Genomic DNA, 18,291 nt, shown 5'->3' on the forward strand with positions numbered 1-18,291 from the left:
GAAACCTATGTGAGGTGCAACAGCCGGGTCTCCGACGGAGGGAGAGGGACCGCCAGCTCTGCTGTTTTTCGAGCCTTGTACCACTAGTACAAGCTGCGCTATGTTTTGTTTGAATCCAAAATGTCTTGTGCTTGCTTTCTCTCGGTTTAAATAAACCGCCCTTAACGTGACCTTGAACTGGCGAAACAAAAAAAGATACAAAGTTCACCAAGTGGTTGAAAGTGTGAGTGCGAGGACAAGATTACCGCCCCCGCATTTTTAACTTCGTCAAAGATAACGAAAAAGCAAAATTCCTCCACACTTTGATGGCCCCGACTAAGCCAACTAAGCTCCTAACTTAGCAACCCTGGCGGGCGGGATGGCTCCCCTGCATTCGCATGACTCAAGACGAAAATTTTGCGCTGATGAGTGAGCCGGAGTCGGACCGCTGTCTTTCTGGTCGCGTACAGCGCCAGCAAGTCACAACCTGTCAGTACTTGCACTGCTGCAAGCAAAGGTTGTATATTTCCCCACGGCGATGACCGTTTGTCAACACGAAAGCGGCAGATGGATTTCGACTACGAAGACGACTACCTCCCCGACGAGGAGTACTTTCCGGACGACAACACCGGAGAACTCTCTCTAACCGACTTGTGCACATTCTGCGTGGTACCAACTCTACGCGACGGGCTGCACGCGGCAGCTGTTCTACTACCGGCATGCCTGTTTCTCAGGGCTGTCGTCTGCGCGAGTAAGTGGAAACAGTCGATTACTCGTGACGTTTCATAAACTGGAAGATGTCCAGGTTTGGAACCAATAGCTCGCGTCGTCAGAATGTCGCCTCGACAGCGAGTTGAATTTCCCTTTTAGTTCTGTAAAAGCACTGACTAAAAATGGCTCAGTGCTACCTCATCTCATAAAGGGATGCTAGCTTTTCACGGATACGTGCAACAAAGCGCAGTTTACTTTTATGTTGCTGCTGTAAAAATTCTTGTTGTAGGACATGCCCTTTTTAGAAAACAAATGTCCAGAAAACACTTGTACTCTTACTCTCACTCAAAAAGCTAAACTGTGTAAGGTCATTGTGGCACATTGCACAGGGCGCTTACCTAGGTTTGGCAGTTGAAACTACACTTAGCTGTGGACCGAAGCATTATGTTCATGCTGTAGGTATTGTAGGTATGTTTGTGCTGAAACTAAGAGGGCATGTAATGGAAGGAATTATCTAGAAGCGCATTGAATTAAACCCTAAACCCACGAAGCACCTCTTTGTTGAGGGGTGTTTCCTAATGCTGCAGGCCCCCTTTAAGCTGCTTTGGCATCTCTTAATGTACACCAATATGCCAAAAGTTTGGTTTGTTTCCTCTTAATCATTTCCCCGAGTTTCTTTTCGATAGTTTGAGCATTGCGGTACACTCGGAAACATACCACGATGCTTCAGCTTTAAAACGGCACAGCTTCCCCAAGGCATTTTCTATGCCAGAAAATGAAATAGTTACTCCATCACTGGAGAGAGCTAGGCACCCACAGATTAGAATTGCTGGTCTACTTACTGTTGCCATTTCTTGAGACAGTTGGACGTTACATTTTTCAGCAGCCTTTGGAAGTTTGCCTACACTACTGAGTTGCCTACACAATTGCTTTACAGGGCTGCTGCCATCAGCAACAGGAAACACATGGGCGCACCTGTTGTCCGCCCTCCTGGGCCTTTGCAGCCTCTATGGCCTGGTCGGCTCACTGGCAGCGTATGTGGCTGGTCTGGCACTCCTGGGGGCCGGCCTATTGATGGCTCTGGACCGGCATCGCGGCTTGGCATGTGCTGTGCTGGTCGCAAGCTTTGTGATTGCCTGGTGAGTGCCTGGAGCACATGCTATTTCCCACCACAAAGAAAGAATCAGCCTTGACCTGAGACCTTTTTTTTTTATACTTCAGGAAAGCTAGTTCAGGTGGCACTCATCTCTTCTGTTTATCACCACGTCACACAGTGGCTGCACCTCTTTTTGTTTACATGTCTTTTATGTATGCGTGAGACTAAGTGTAGACCATGTGCCAGTTGTGCTAATGAGAAAAAGAACTTCTGCACAATGGCAGCAATTTCAAAAGCGTTGCTTCTGTGCACTGGCATGGTTGCCAAGTGCCAGACTGAGAGTTCCACTTGCATTGCATGACAGCCAACCCTTGACTAACTGTAATGACATTGGGCCATTCTAATGAAGTCAGCAGGGGTAAAGTTGACAAAAGTTTGCAGCCGTTACACCAGAGTGTAGGGCCGGTGATGGCTTGTGGTGCAGGAACTTAGCACGTTATTATGCACTTTGAATGAAAGCTTAGGCCTACCCAACAAGTCATGGAAAGGATGATAGGAGTAGTGCTTAGGGACACGAAATGAGCGGCTTGGATCAGGGAACAAATTGGGAGGAAGACATCATAACTCAAAGGAAGAAAACTAAGTGGGCTTAGGCTGGGCATACAATGCGGAAAATTGACAACTGGTGGATTATCAGGGTGAAGGAGTGACTACCATGAGGCAGGATTACAAGTAGAGTGATACCGTTAACTTGATAAAGGGATGAAATAATAAAAATTTGTGGGGTGAGGAATAAACTCGGGCTGATGTGGCAGTGCCTGTCTCATTTCAGTGAGCTGTGGCTGGTTGAGCCTACATCTTGGCACCAGGTCAGAGGTAAGATGGCAAAACCATGGTCAGTTGTGGCAGTCAAGGCCGCAGCCGCTTGTGCCTGCAGGCTGCCAGCTGGTACTCTGCATGAAGCTGGTATCGCTGGCCGTCGACTTGGACAAGTCTCGGCTACTGCCACCAGGCGTAGTGGCTACACTTGGTTATTTGCTGCACGTCGGCTCGGCGCCCCTGGGGCCCTGGATTGGATTTGACTCGTACGCTCGGAGTCTCGACCCAGCTGCCATGGGGACCCTTGGGTTTGTGCCCTGGGTGCGGGCTCTCGCCCGGAGCATGGGATTGGCCTATGTCTGCCTGACGGTGTCCACTTGCTGGTCCAGCTGGCTCCTGTCCAATACTTTGGGCCTCAGGCAAGAACATTACACTATGCTTTTGCAATTTGATTGAAAATTGGTAACTTTACATCGTCTCAGAGTCATTGGCTGGTTTATAAAAAAATTTATAGAACGCAGACTAATTGGGGGGTGCTTTTCCTTTCAGGATTTGGTCAAGAAATTTGTAGGGCTTGGAGATGCTTTGTAGTTGCAAAAAAGGTTCTGGTGGGCATTGTTTTTTCGCAGGGTGAGCCCAGCAATAGCTTTATGGTAAGCACTCAGCAGTGTAGCAGTGGGGCATAAGAGGTTACTCAAGTGGTGCAATATGGCAGCTCGCTTTCGGTGAGTGAACAGTGATAGTGGGCCTGCTTTCCATAGACAGGCAAAGCCAGTGGTGGAAGAAATAGGTGAGAAGGAACAAGTTAGCAGTATTGACATGCTTGAGAATGCGTGAAGGGAGGTTGCCTGGGGAGGTTGCAGGCACCATGGAGAAAACATGCCAGGGAAACTGCGCCGTAAGATATAATGTGACTTGATCCTGGGATGTGCTAGTAATGGTGACTCTGTCACTTAGCAAGAATAAAGTTGCACGATATTGTGCAAGTAGTTTGTTACATGCCTGTTTGAGGTGGCTGTGCTTGAGCAGCCTGTATGTTGAGCTGAGCAAGTAACTTTGCTACTGATTAAATGACTTGAAGAGAGAAAACCCCACCTCACACCACTTCGCTTGGGTACCTTTTTCCACATTCCAAACTTTACTCTGGTAAAGAAACTGTCTTGTCAGATTTCCAACTCTCTAAGGTGCGCAGTTAACCTGCTTGTCCCTACTCTGGTGTGCACGTCGATAATGCATAGTTTGAAAGCCAAACTCTTTTTCATTCATCTGTGCCTGTTTTGTGGGTCGTGCCCCCTTCGTTTTCCTTGGTGTCCTCAGTCAGGAAATTCAGTCCACTTAATAATCGCTCGCTGTGCAGGTGGCTGGCTGCATACAGGGATGCCCTGTCATTCCGCTTCAGCCACTACTTTGTCACCTTCCTGTCGGAGGCCACTGCTGTTGCAGCAGGCATCAGTCACGATGGATCCTGGTAAGTTGCTGGAGTCTGCCAGCCCTTAGTCCACTTTGCGGGAAGTGGTAGTTATGAGCACAACACTTCTGCACATTTGGCATCTGTTTGTACTCGGTCCTGTCTGCATACTCTGAACAAACTTCTTTTTGCAACCAGCGGTGACTGTCGGCATTTGATTCTTTGTAATCCTTCGAGCACCGAGTGGTTGCGCGCTGTGCACCATTCTGACTTTGGTGTTGCTTGCGAAAGTGGCACAATCAGAGAAACACAGGGTGGTGCACCGGTAAGTGAACGTCTTTAAAAAATTTTCCTGAGCGAGCCACTGCTCCGTTCATGTTCAAACTTTACACGAAGGTCGCATTTTGTGGTTTGTTTTGTTTAACGAGCAGGTAAACGCCGTGCTTAGCTTACCCTCTCATTTAGAAAACAATCAAACATGACTTTCGTGGATTGAAAACCTGGGCACCATCTTGGCAATTTTGACCACATTTGTAGTGTGGTGCCACCCTGTGTATCCAGCACAAAACACCCGATGCTCTGCGAACCTGTCGTGAACCGGCATCGGGTGTTTTGTGCTGGATATGCGAGGTGGCGCCACACTACAAGTGTGGTCAAAATTGCCAACATGGTGCCCAGGTTTTCCATCGGCGAAAATCGTTTTTATTTGTTTTCTAAATAAGCAGGTAAGTGCCGCTCTTGTTCTTGGTGTTAAACAAAATAGACCACAAAATGTGGTCATTGTGTAAAGTTTGAACTCGAACGGAGTAGCGATTCGCCCAGGAAAATCTTTTATAAAGATGTCCATTTATTGATGCACCATTGTGCATCAATACCAAAACCTGCACCGTGCACTGTGCAGGTTTTTGGTGTTCCAATGTACCTAATTATTATCCTACCCTATATGCCCAAAAGAGGGGTGTGTCGTTCTACTGCTTGTGCTTCCCAATGGAGTCCGTTTTTCTGCAGTGCAGTATGTATAGACAGTATTGCATGATAGTATAGACCTACGTCCCATCACTATACAATGAATGACAAAATGGAACAGCATTGGTAGTGGGTGCACTGCGGGAAGCTTTCAAACATTTAGGAGAAGGCAATGGGAAAACATGTCTTTAGAAACAATGATGGAAAACAAATCTGTTTAGCCACAACATTGGCACAGAAGAAAACAGGCTCTCACGCCGACATAGGTACTGCACTAGTACTTCCGAGTTAGACATTCGTGAGGCGCCAAACAAAAACAAAAACAATGCAGGGCTCATTATTCTCTTGTTGAAAGGGGAAAAAAATCTAAGTTGATTGTTATCATTGTAGTGTGTAGATGCTGTACATTGTGACAAGGTTAAGACTGCTGGCGCCACAATTACCGGACACCCAAGTTTTCTTTTGCAAAATCCTCGGCTGTCGTTGTCCAGATTTGTACTAGTCTGGCCAGGTTGTTCACAGACATCTTCTATCTGCTTTGCTCCCAGTCACTCGCATGTAATGGTAGTGCCTGTACCACTGCACCTGCTTGCTTGAAGCAAAAGCCGAAATTGCCATTATAGTCGGTGTGCGATTCTCACTCCTCCTCCCCAGGGCACTGCAGCTGTGCTCACCGCTGGAAGTGGAGCTGCCCCGTTCCCTGGTGCAGGTGGTGGTGCACTGGAACCGCTCCATGCACACCTGGCTGAAGCACTGTGAGTCGGGGTAAAAAGTGGGGGTCGACATGATTGGGGTGGAGGAGACGAGCCCCATGCAGATGTCTTCCAGGGGACCCGGCAACACTTGGGCAATCTGGGGGCCTTGCTGCTCACCTATGCTGCTAGTGCGCTCCTGCATGTGAGTGGCCGGAACGATTTTTTCTTCATCCTATTGTCACGATACTATATATCACAGTTTTGTTGAGTGCAAGCCTAGAAAGTCATGTTCTGGGCTTCTTTTTTGTTTTTCTGGCCGATTTAGACGCATTTTCTTGAGAGAAAACATTCAAAAGTGCTGTTTTTCTTGCACAATATCCTTTCTTTTTGCTGTGCTTCACCCTATCAGTCCTCGTACTCCCTGTCCATCGTACAATCCTCGTCACACAGCACTCTTCTACATTTAAAAAAGATTTTATTCATTCATTCAGTCATCCATAATTCTCGTCAAATCGATTACATTGGCTGTACAAGAGGGATACACGCATCCTTGTGACCATTAAGAGGGAAGTATTTCAAAATGTTCTGTGCATAGGTAATCGAAATCGCACATCTGTTTGCTTTACCATACTGTGAAATGGTGCATGCTACTGTACAAGGTATGGGGCCATTCATAAGATTCAGCTTTTCAAAACAGGGCGGTGTTAGAGGTGGAAGTTTCATGCCCTTGAAGAGAGATGGAACCACAGCGATGCCTTGCGGCACGCCTGTGCCCACCCCTACTCTTACCCCTTTTGCCAGGGCCTCAACTTCCAGCTGGCTGCTGTGCTCCTGTCCTTGGCCCTTTACAGCTACTCTGAGCACGGTGGGTGTGCTTGTGTACAGTTTGACAGAACTGGCTAATAAAGTGCCTGTCGGTGTGCAGTGCTGCGGCAGAAGCTGAGCCAGGCGTATGACGCATGCCTTGGAGCCCGTCCCTGCCATCCCGGCTGTGAGAAGCACAAGCTGCGGGTAAGGCCCATACAGTTGCATGCAGGCAGTGCTCATATTACTAGATGTGCACCAGGGTCCTGGCAAAGGACAGCATTGCCTAACAGCATTTGTCTGGAATGGGAAAGTTTTCATGTTCTTTGCCGTTCAAAATGGAGTTGCTATGACACTTGATTGAAACTTGGCCTTGGTACTGGTTGCAATGGAATGCAGCCCTGGCCGTCATTTTCTGCAACTTTTCCTCATTTTATGGTGATTCATACGTTCACCAACCAACCACGTATGGGTAGCAACTACAGTTAAACCTCGATATAACGAAGTGGTACTTGGGGCCGCAAATTTCGTTAAATCGAGAATTTCGTAAAATCGAGGTTTCGATTTTACGGTTCATTTAACCAGTTATTGGGGTTTTAACACTTTGGCCCTCGCCAGGCAACAACTGCTATGTTGTTACCTCTCCAATTAAAGCGAAATTTGTACTAAAACTGGCCGCGAAAATTGTGTGAATTAAGAGTTTCAACACTTGGGCAATGGAATTCGGATAGCCGACGGTAGTTCATGTAAAACCGGTGCTTTTTCCGCAACGCCTCATTAAATATGATAGCAGACTAGGTTTCCACTTTTTGTTTTTTCATTTCGGTCACTACTAAATGCCGCTGTTATAGTCAATTGAACCCGCGCCCGCGTCCATGTCCCGTGAACCTCACCCCGCCGAGGTGCTCGTTCGAAGTTACGCCTCTTTTCGTCTATTCATTGGTAGGCTTAGGGGCCTAGGCGCGGCGGGCCAACAGCGGAAGGCTGCTATGAAACTTTCGAAAGACTTTTTTCATGTACAAAGGCTCTGCAGTATAGGCGCGTGATGCAACCACAACACTCGAGATAAAGCCATGATTGCGAGTTCAGCGGAGTACACGCGGACCGCTTCACTGTGTGGAGCAGCGCTTACGTGCTCCGGAAAGCGGAAAGCTTACATTAAATAAAATTCTTCCGGCCAAATTCGATTAAGCAATTACTTTTATGCCCACTGAGCCCTTACGAAACTGATTTCTCCGCACCGCAGCTGTCTAATGAACGCTGGTGAAACGAAGATGACCACGTTCAAAGAGAGCAATTTATTGCCACCAGCACTCGATGTTCAAGCCGTAGTGAAGAAGTCCGTAAGCAGTGCTTGGCGTTTCTTGACCAGGGCGGGCTTTACGTGACGGTCGTATGCTGACAGCGCTAACAAGGTCTTAACATTCGTGTGCACCTGCGTGCCTCCGCAGAACATCGATGGCATCCATCACACTTCGGTGGCTGTCAGTTTCACCGAACTTCCTCAGGCTCTTGTTCGGAACACTTTTCTTTCTCTTGGAGTGCTCATGCTGCTTACAAAACTCACCTAACGATGCACGAACAAAATATTAATTTGGTTATCAGCGAGCACAACCTAGCGCAGCAGCACCGTGAGCAATGACGCGTAGAAAAAAAAAAAAGCTTGAAGTAGGCTTCGGTAGCCTAAGCATAGAGGGCGCTGGCGTAGGCAACGATGGAGACGTCAAAATAGTGGCCGCACTATTAAACCGTCTATGACCGCTAGCGGTTTGTGCAGCTTCGTTCTTCGCTTCTAATTGTTGTTAACCGTAGATTTCACCGCTTTTCTTTCATTTGAGCCTTCAAGAGTCAATTTGAGCACTGAATTTTTTCAATGTAGGGCCTGAGAGGCAAAATAAAACGTGCCTCGACCGGAATTTCGTTCTTCCTTTCTTGCCGTGACTTCGTTAAATCGAAAGCGCCGCACAAAATTACTTCGTAAAATCGAGACAAAAATACATGCATTTAGCAAAATTTTGTTAGAAAACTTGAAAAAATTCGTTATATCGCGAATTTCGTTAAATCGAGGTTCGTTATATCGAGGTTCAACTGTATCTTATCTTACCCTGTGCTCTTCCTTCTCATGACTCACCTGCCTTTTTGTATTGTGTGGTCAGACTTGTAGCAAAAAAATACAAGAAAAAGGTAAAAACTGGAATGATCTTTGGCACACACAGGCCAATACTTACTTACCACCTGTAAGCATGCTAGTGTTGCTTATGCTTGCAAACAGGTGTGGGCAACAGGATTTATGCAGCATGTGTGCATTCGAAGGGTAAAAGCTAACTCTAGGTTGCAGGCTATTTCGGTGGTGAGGCCCAAATAGGGATTCTGGCGCACACCCGATTCTCCTGGTGAAAGGTCCTGTTCACGAGCCTTGTAGGTTCAAAGGGCATTTGAGAGCACCCTCATATTACTTTTACGTTCTGCCTTCTGCTGCTTTGTGAGTAACAACTGCATGCCATTGCGCCGTATTGGTAGTAATATGGGCTCAGTTGGCATTGGCACGTCTTTAACCATGGGATGGCAATAGACAATGTTGCCGCATAGACCATTTGTTCCTCGTCTTTTTCATCTTTTTGTGCCTTTTTTCGTCCATGAGCTGTGTACTTCTAATTCAGTCATTCGTGGCCTTTTCTCAGTGCCAGTGTTCTGCATCGACCCCACAGTGGTCCTACTGCAAACGTTGTCACTCTTGGACACCTGGCAAGGGATTAGAACTTGACCCACATGTGGGCTTAATTTGTGAGCCTGTGTCCTCTTCCCCCCTTGGTGCCATTCTACGTACTTTGAAGTGCAAGCAGTATCCACCTTTGTTGTGCTGCTCAGGACCAAGCTTTGTTCTGGCTGCCTTGGTTGCCTGTAATACTGTTACCTACATGATTGATTCCAGGGTTGTGTGCTCTCCTAGTGATATTATGTGCATACAACCTCGATGCAACCCATTTGTTTTTATGACTGGACACAATTTCTCAAAAGGGCAGAGTTCGTTCTTGTTTGCCCCTTACAACCATGGCACCTGGCAACTACTGGCTGACCACCCTGCAAATGCTTTCACCTGCTGGAGCTGTGATATGATTTCAGCAATGTTCAAAGTGGCAGTTCAGCAGCTATAATGATGCCATGAATATAGCTGTAAAGTGCAGCTGCCCATCATGTGATCACATACCTTGTACCAAACCTTTTTAAATACTTCAGTATTGAGAAGCCTTGAAAAAGGCTTCTTGGTAGACCTGTGTTAGACCTTTGTCAATGTTAAAAAAGACACTTTTAACAATGACCTGTTCAGAGCTGTCGGATGATGCCCTTCAACACATCATCCCACTGAACCGTTACCCCACAGTTCTCCCCCAATGCATTGCCCCACACTGGGTGCCCATTGCCCCCATTGCTATGATGGTTGTGTAGCAGTCTCGCCAACAGTTAGTCCCATTGCGTAGTAAGGGCATGGGGCAGTAAGGAAGCTGAGCTACATGGGCAGTAGATAACTTCATGAAAAAAGTGGCCACATGCATAAGAAGTGCTTGAAACATTTGCATTGGCCAGCAACATATCGTATTAACTCGTCTAAGGGCCGCTTTTTTCACAATTCCGGTAGTGATTTTTGGGGGTGCGGCCCATACACGAATAATTTTTCTCCTTTTTAAAAATGAGTCAGATTGTGGTTACATGCACGGCATTTAATTCAGTTGCACTTTACGTGTCGTCATCATCACTGTCGGTGTGTTTGTTCTGGAGGTCCGACTTCTCCATTCCTTTGGGAGCAGCCTCTTCAAGCACGAAGTCATCCTCAGTGCTGCCAAGGTTATTGGAAATCCCGGTCACCTGGAAGCTTTTTCAATGCCACATTAAAAGACACCGAGTCCCATGCACTTACATCCATTGGGCAACAGTTGCCAGGGATGCTCTCCTCAGCCTTCTGGTTGGAGTTTTTTCGTGGGTCGCACAAAGCCATGTACTGGTGACAGAATGCAACTTTGAATGACCGGTCAACACTTCTGCCCAGGGGCTGTAACGTACCAGTAAGCCTTTCCTGAATCACTGCCTCACACACTTGTCATCAACGTCGGAAGTGGTGGCCTGCTGCGCCCTTGCCATGTTCCATCCAGGGCATACATTCTGCGACTTTCAGCTTAAAGGTTGCCGTATAGCTGTTCATGAGAGCTTGTTTCTGGGCTAGTTGGTACATTACTAGTTATAAAACACTGCGCTAAGTTGACACTGACGAAGACAAAAAACGGGGAGACACGAGATGCACACATACGAAAGAGCTTTCGTAGGTGTGCACCTTGTGTCTTGCTCCCCTTCGTCTTTGTCAATGCCAACTTAGCGCAGTGTTTCATAAATCGGCAGAGCAAGTGGAAGAGCAGCAGCACTCAACACACACAGGAGAGGGAAGCTGCGCCAGAGGGAAGCTGCGCCAGAGTGCTGTTGGTACATTTGTGACTTGCTGCTACAAGATGCACCAAAACCACAAAATTGCCCAAAATCGCACCCGCGCTGCGCCAAAGCGAAAAATTCGACAACCTTTTTTGAGCTTACACTAGTTTCAGCGGAAAGTTACAGCTATGTAAACAACCTGTGATTTGGAAGTTTTGTGTTTAGCATGTCAGTAGGCGCGGTGGTCGTATAATGTCGCTCCCACCCATTCCCAATGAAATTACGCACCAAGGTTGCCCCTGGTGGCTTCTTTTTGCCAAATTGGCGAAGTTGAGAGGCCCGTGGCAACCTAGAATCATGAATGGTGATATGGCAAATTTCTGGAGATTTTTGTCTAAGGCCTCTCTCGATCGAGTTATGGGTTCCAGTCGCTGTTGTGATCCTCGTACGCTTCTCCCACCCGTTTCTCTTTCTCCGTTCATCCTGACAGCAGTGCAAAGCTCTGTGCGTGATGTGGTGGGAGGTTGTTTGTCTCATTTCGTTCGAGGCGCGCATGTGTCTAGGCGGGGGCGTGGGGGTAGGCATCGGGGGTGGAAGGTCAGACGCAACTGGCATGGCTCGTGTGAAATCGTCCGTCGCAGTGGCTTGGGAACAGCGCAGCTAGCTGACTTTTGGGTACTTATGCAGAACTGTCTTCTTTTTTTTTCTTTGCAAGATAATGAACGAAGACATGCTGCATCACCTGCAGCGAGAACAAATTTGCTGGTTTGCAGCCTAGCAGGCGCCCCAATTACCCAGAAATGCAGTTACAGGGAGGGCGGAAGGCATACAACTGAAAACTTCCTGCTTAAAGGCAAAGGGTCTGTTGTGCCCTTTCAGTCAACGATGAGCTGACACGGGGGAACACTTAGACAGGCGATTTACTCCGGCAAAAGAAACAAGCATTGCTTTTGTTGAGGCGGCGTTGGTGAGGGAAAGTGCATGCCCTCGTAGGAAACACTAATTGACAGAGGTCATGGGTCTTGAACGCCCCCTCGCAAGTTCCATGTTTTGCATTGCATCGACACAACATGCCCCCCACCCTCTTAGAAGATCGCCTTGTCAGGAGTACATGCGTCAGGACCCAGAATTTGCCGCCAGAGAAGCCGAGTGCGACAACCCCGCCGAGACAGCGAGAAACGTTTTATACCCTCCCCCATCAACATGTGTGGTGCTTTACAACAGCTGCGCTGGAAATCCACTTTCGCAGGGCGGGATGGCGTCCATTCTTTTTCCTTTTTCAAAATTATTGGTTCGAAAAGGGAGGTTGCGGCTCATACACGGGTGCGCGGCTCTTGCTCGAGATTATACAGTAACTGGTGAACTTCAAGAGTGTCAGGCTGCCTGGTGAAGCTTGTTGACTGTGACAGTGATAGCCCACTCTTCCAGCCTCTAGCTTCTTCTTGCCTGTAGCGTATTCTGCCCGTCTTGCAGGCTGACCACTGGGGTGTGCGAGCCGCAAACCTTGGCCTGGGGCTGCTGGCGGCTTTCCACCTGGCCTACCTGGGACTCATGTTTGACAGCGAACCCCTGCAGGAGCAGGTCAGTCTGTGCGGCTCTCGCTGACCTTAAAGGCCAACTGCGCTCAAATTTTTCTTTGTCCAAATTTGATCCAAATAAGCAGTCTAGGTTGTTAAAATCACTATGGCGAAATCCTAAGCTTCGTAAGCACACAGCACACTAGGTGCCGTCGTTCAAAGTAGCTCCGTGCAGACGACGTTTGCACCTGGCGGAGAGTCGCCGAAGCAAGTTGCGAGCGGCGTGTGACGGAGGTTGGGGAACCTGTCCCGTGGAGCTCGCGCTTCTCCGGGCGACTTGCACGGCACTCCGCCGGGCGCAGGGACGCGTTCGCTCGGGGTTTCTCTGCTACACCACCGCGCTGTACTGCCATCGCCATCACATCTTTCAAACTAACTGCATAGGTAGCAATATCCGCCTTTTTTTTTCAGTGCAATAAAATATGTTAGAAGCCTAAAAAATATACGCGCGCTTGCGAACGTTCTGGAGCTAGCAAAACTCTTCTTATAATACCTGGAAATAATATTTCTACTAAAAAAGAAATACCGCGACACGCACATTTGCCTTACATTTCGCATTCCTATTGCATCTATCACAGAAAAAAGGATCTTTTATAAAGTCTTGACCACTTGACCTTCCGTGTCCGATATTTGCAATATTTGGGCTGGGCCAACGCCACCTCCTTCCCTTAGACCTGTCCAAAGTTTTGCGACCGAACTAGGGTTGTTGTACACGCGGGTATAAACATTTATACGACTTTTGCCTCACTCTCTAAGTGAACCTTGCTCGTGGAAACAAATATATCCGCACAAATATCAGCCGTCGTTTTTGCGAAGTGCGAAAGCTAACGAAACTGCTCCTCTCATAAACAATAAACTTTTTTTTTTTTTTTTCAATTATCTAATGAAGTATTTACTTTTGTAGAGCACTAGAATTACTTGAAAGTCAAATGTTTACAACAGCACATATATGTCTCTGATGAAAGTAGAAGACAGCGGAAGATAGGTAATTTTTTTCGTGTTTTAGCGCATTAGCTGTCGAAGCTGGATTATAGTTTTAGATCCCTTTTATAATTTGATTCTCGATGTGCAGCAAGGCGAAAAATACTAGGCTGATATATATATGCACGAAGCTGTTTGCGCGTAATGTAGAGTAAAAATAGTGGTTTATCTGCGCCCGCGTGCGGTTTATTCCCTTCAAAGAGGAGCGATGTCACAGCGGAGGCGCCGGCTAACCAAAGCTGCTTTTCGATATCGTACAAGCACCTGGCTTTGTAAATCAGGGCCCGCTTTTTTACTCACGATTCCCACGATTGCTACAACGGCAATTATTCTGATGGAAAAATAACTGTTGTATGATTGATAGCAACGCTATGTCGGAATCGCGCCTAACTCCATTAGGCAGTTTTAGCATATCGTTACCGTGTTTGTGTTACCGTTTACCGTGTTACCGGAAGCCGCTTGGCGACGGTGAAGCCTGCGCCGGTAAGTTACCGTTCGCGGTAACTCTTGCACTGCGCAGTCGACTCCCGCAAACATGGTAAACGGCAACGTAAACACGGTAACGATATGCTAAAACTCTCTATTATCCTGGGCAAACGTTAGTGGGAGTTCTTCTGTGGAAATCACAGCGCGAAACGCGACGCTACCACGCGCATTTGAAGGCGAATCCGAGCGGCCGCCGGTTTTAGCGGGGCCGCTTCCATTCCGTCACGTACGTCACGTCCGGCCACCGGTAATGGCCGCCTTTTCTATTCAGTTTCGGTTCCGAAAACGCGAATGTCGCGAGCCGTTTGCGTCGCTCGGGTTCATATTTGAAACATAGTATTTTGCATTTCGCACTCTTTTTATGTGTACTATTAGGTGACATCATTTTTACGTTGTCGAAAATTTGAGTGCAGTTGGCCTTTAAAGAAAGCCACTAATGAAGAAGAACCGAGGGGAAGAACTGAGAAATTGTTAGGCCTCTACCTTTCTTTTAGCAATGTAGCAGTGCAATATTGAAAGGAAGGAATGATGGTCAAAGAATGATGGTGGAGGAATGATGGAAGGAAGGAATGATGGATGGAAGAAGGAATGATGGAAGGAAGGAATGATGGTCAAGGAAGGAATGATTTCATTTGATGAGTAAAGCTGTGACATTTGATCCTTAGGAACTCCTCGTGTCATAAGATGTGCAATCAACATTCTGGCACTTCTGGCTTGTGCAGAAGAAACCAGTTCCTATAGTGCATTATTTGCCTCCTCATGGTGGGTGCCAATGATGGAAGGCATGGACTTCGTGGGGAGACATTGTTGTTTTTGTGCATCTGCTTTGCCTGTAGGCTGATGCTGGCCATAACCTCTCCTGTGTTGTTCAGAGTTTGTGAAATGGGCTAAAGTACGGCTTCTAAAATTAAAAGAAAAAGGTGGGAATGAAATGAAGAAAACATCATAACATGCCAAGATGGTGCTCATCTTGAGAAACTGATGCATAAATATTGTGGACTCCGGTGCCAACAGAAAAGCTCATACCTTTTGTGTATGGCAACTTTGACTTTATTCCGGTTATGTTCCCGCCTGTATTAGTCCCTTAGTTTGAAGTGCTGCATTGTTGGGCGACTTCATTGGTGACTCTCTTAGTAGTTCATGATAAGCTAAACTGAGCTCACCAAACACAATTTCCGCTTCTGTTATTTGTTCAAATGGGGTCTGAGAAGCAGTGCCTTGGTGTGACTGCTGGCACAAAAAGGTGGTCATCAGTAGCAAGGTTATGTGAATCGCAACGCTTGACTTGCCTGGCAACTATGAGTGCAATCAAAAGCTGCCTAGTTCTTGTACCCATTCTGCGCACGTTTCTGTTTCATCGCCACGCCAATGGGTCTTTGCAGGAATATTTCGAAGAAATGAGTCCACCACTACCAAAAGGAATGTTAACTATACAGTGTGTTGCGACGATAACTGGAACACTTTAAAAAATTTTCCTGAGCGATCCGCTGCTCTGTTCACGCTCGAACTTCACACAAAGGTCGCATTTTGTGGTCTATTTTGTTTGACACCGGGAACAACAACGGTAGTTACCTGTTTATTCTGAAAATAAATAAAAACGATTTTCGCCTATGGGAAAATGGCGGCGATTTGGACGTGCGAGCCCGAAAACCGGGATTTCTGATCGTCTGTTAGCTCATTTCTAGGTGCATTTTCTGATCGTCTGCTGCACCATTTGGCTCCGTACGTGAATCCCAAACATGCGTTTCACTCTGCAGGTGGTTGCGCCGTTCCAACATCAACTTGCGCTGGCTCGCACGTCCAAATCAGCGGCCATTTTCCCATAGGCGAAAATCGTTTTTATTTATTTTCAGAATAAACAGGTAAGTACCGTTGTTGTTCCCGGTGTCAAACAAAATAGACCACAAAATGCGACCTTTGTGTGACGTTTGAGCGCGAAAAGAGCGGCGGATCACTCAGGAAAAAATTTTAAAGTGTTCCAGTTATCGTCGCAACACCCTGTATTTTACAGTGAACTGACTCATAATGAGGGGGAGATACACGGCGTCCAATGATTCTCGTCTTCCTTCCCTCATTTCTTTGGTCGACCCAAGGCCAAGGTCTGGCCTCTTCTTCATCTGGCCTGCTTCTGCGTATCCAACACAATAAAATGCGACGGCATGATGCAATGCTCATGCTATCACAACTGCTGTCAAGTGCAGAACACTTTAGGGGCTAGCATTGTCGTCGTAGCTTGCTGTAACGTGTAATGCATTACGCTCGACTGCCGGAATCAGGCAGCGCAGTGAGATAACGGACCCAAGTAGAGCTCCACAGTGTGCCATCGTTGCGGCGTAACCCAGAGTCTTCAAAAACCACGCGGTTTAAATAGTCATAACCGTTCAAGCCTCGTGAACCGCTAACCCTCGTCATACATCTCCCCGTTGTTTAGCGCAAAGAAAACTGCAGGTACATTTGAGGCAAAATATATATAATTAACAGGCAGCACCCGCATTCATTTAGTTAGGAACGCTTGTTGGGTTGGTTTTTACGATAGCAAGCGAAAAAAAAAAGTGGCAGTGCAACGCCAGCTTGTGCGGGAGGAAAAGCAAGCACTGCGAATGCGGGAAATTCGAATTGCATTGGACAAACCTCCGTTCCATTCATCAAGAGTGAAACAGGATGGCGAAGAGCGTGATGGGTGGCAGCAGTGAGTGGATAACGGCGCTGCAGCCTATTATAGCGAATCACTGCTCTGCACTTCCGACAGCTTCACACTGAGTGGAACGGCTTCAATTTTTTTGGAAACTTTTCTCACAAAGTAGCATACTCAAAAGCCACGAACCACAAGTATGCACATGAACTGGGTACTCAATGCCTTTTTAAACCCGAAAGCAGGCACTACCTTGGCCACAAGACAACTGTGAAAAGCTGTTCTCATCACAAGTTTGTGTTAACAGCCCCTCTTCTTTTTCTTCTTTGTTTCATTGCATTTAGGGCAAATCAACAAATCTCTTTGCTGAAGTTTCCCGTGAACGAAGTTTGATTCAACGTCTGACCGACATGGGCCGCCTTCAGCCCACCAGTAGCGCTGCACCAGCTGATGTGTCTGCGTATATTACCTTGCAGGGCTACAGCATGCAGCACACCCTGGCCAAATGGTCCGAGCTGCAGTTTGCCAGCCACTGGGTTGCCCTGGCCACCTTTGTCATCCAGCTGCTCATCTGACGACCGCCTGCCACCCCCACGACACCCGTGGTGCGTCCTGTGCCAACACCTGGTAACCATGTCTCCTGTTGACCGCCTTGCGACAAGTTTTTACCAACGCCCAACAATTCTCAGTTACCATTCTCTCTATCATGTACTCGATTTTTTTATTCTTTTTTAGATGGTCGTATTTACTGTGGAATTAAGAGCCCCCCCTTCCTTTGAGTGCATGGATCTGCCATCGACTCAAGCAAAGCTTTGTTGTGTTGAGAGAAAAAGAAGCCAGAGTGCCGTAGGGTGGCCATTATAAGGACGCAGTGGTTGTGAGAAGCTTGGTGTGCTGCACAACGCATACATCTCTGACTGCAGATGAAACTCGAGAAAGATAATAGCAGCAGTAATCAAGCCTTTGTTCTTTTGTGTATTTGTTTGTTTTGTGCCCCTGTTAACTGTCATGCCGAGTTCCTTTTATAAGAATGCAAGACAAAGAAAAATTGTTTACGGTTGCCAGATGGAGAGACATCTGTGTGGAAGACACTTCTGAACTTGGCCTTTACCCTTCATAAGGAGAGAAAGAAATATAATGGTAGCCACGGCTAGAACCACTAAATTAGAAAGCTCTTATATTGTTCTTGCTAAGGCTAAGTTGGGGATTCCTGCTACAAAAATGCTAAACTGCATTGAAAGAACGGCTGGTTGTGACACTTTATACATTTCGTCCGGGCAGGGTAATCTCTTAATTAAGAAACTACATTTCCTTAGGGCAAATTCCAGGCTGCTGAACTTCACGTGGTGTCAATGTAAACGAGCGATACTATAAAAAAAAAAGTGTAAAATTGGGTTAGGAATTGGGTAACGATGAATGCCTTTCAACCACTACTACCTCTCCTTAAAATTATTTTTCTGCCGTAAGTAATAAAAGCGAGCTTAGCAGCATCGACAGGGCAATAATTAAAGTTGAAATACTGAGAAGGTAAAAAATAAAGTAACGAGTGAGAAAATTTTTTCTACTGCATGAATGAGAGCCTCTGGCTATTTATTGAGATGTCTGTGCAAGTGTCTGTGTTTTTGTAAACACAAATTTGGCAATAAAGCTTTTTTTGCTATTGCTTTCACTTTATCTGTCCTTTAATTAAGTGACCTGTGGACCAACTAAAAAGGTTT

At 46.8% G+C, this 18,291-nt stretch overlaps 1 protein-coding gene across 2 annotated transcripts; it reads left to right on the forward strand.

Annotated features, from left to right (window-relative positions):
* Positions 1-328: 328 nt before the first annotated feature.
* Positions 329-18,237, forward strand: Por (Protein-serine O-palmitoleoyltransferase por). 2 transcript variants are annotated; one of them, XR_013319329.1, is made up of 12 exons: positions 329-730; positions 1,628-1,829; positions 2,619-2,662; positions 2,724-3,024; positions 3,963-4,073; positions 5,634-5,734; positions 5,797-5,876; positions 6,476-6,539; positions 6,600-6,685; positions 12,371-12,478; positions 17,050-17,200; positions 17,309-18,237. XR_013319329.1 is itself a non-coding variant. In XM_077685229.1 (11 exons), exons 1-11 carry the CDS (start codon positions 547-549, stop codon positions 17,146-17,148), a joined length of 1,380 nt encoding a protein of 459 aa, XP_077541355.1. In that variant the 5' UTR covers positions 329-546; the 3' UTR covers positions 17,149-18,237. The 2 variants fall into 2 exon arrangements, 1 of the variants encoding a protein (XP_077541355.1); XM_077685229.1 differs by having other exon boundaries at positions 17,050-18,237.
* Positions 18,238-18,291: the final 54 nt, after the last annotated feature.

This window comes from Haemaphysalis longicornis, unplaced genomic scaffold, assembly GCF_048455015.1.
Source record: "Haemaphysalis longicornis isolate Haplotype H1 unplaced genomic scaffold, Haemaphysalis longicornis Haplotype H1 scaffold_9, whole genome shotgun sequence".
Lineage (NCBI taxonomy): Eukaryota > Metazoa > Arthropoda > Arachnida > Ixodida > Ixodidae > Haemaphysalis > Haemaphysalis longicornis.

Bases quoted from the DNA above. Each gene is read 5' to 3' on its own strand.
- Por (XM_077685229.1), top strand. From the start codon at position 547: ATGGATTTCGACTACGAAGACGACTACCTCCCCGACGAGGAGTACTTT. The intron at 5,735-5,796 runs GTGAGTCGGGGT...AGCCCCATGCAG, and splicing joins GCACACCTGGCTGAAGCACT to ATGTCTTCCAGGGGACCCGG. The intron at 5,877-6,475 runs GTGAGTGGCCGG...CCCTTTTGCCAG, and splicing joins CTGCTAGTGCGCTCCTGCAT to GGCCTCAACTTCCAGCTGGC.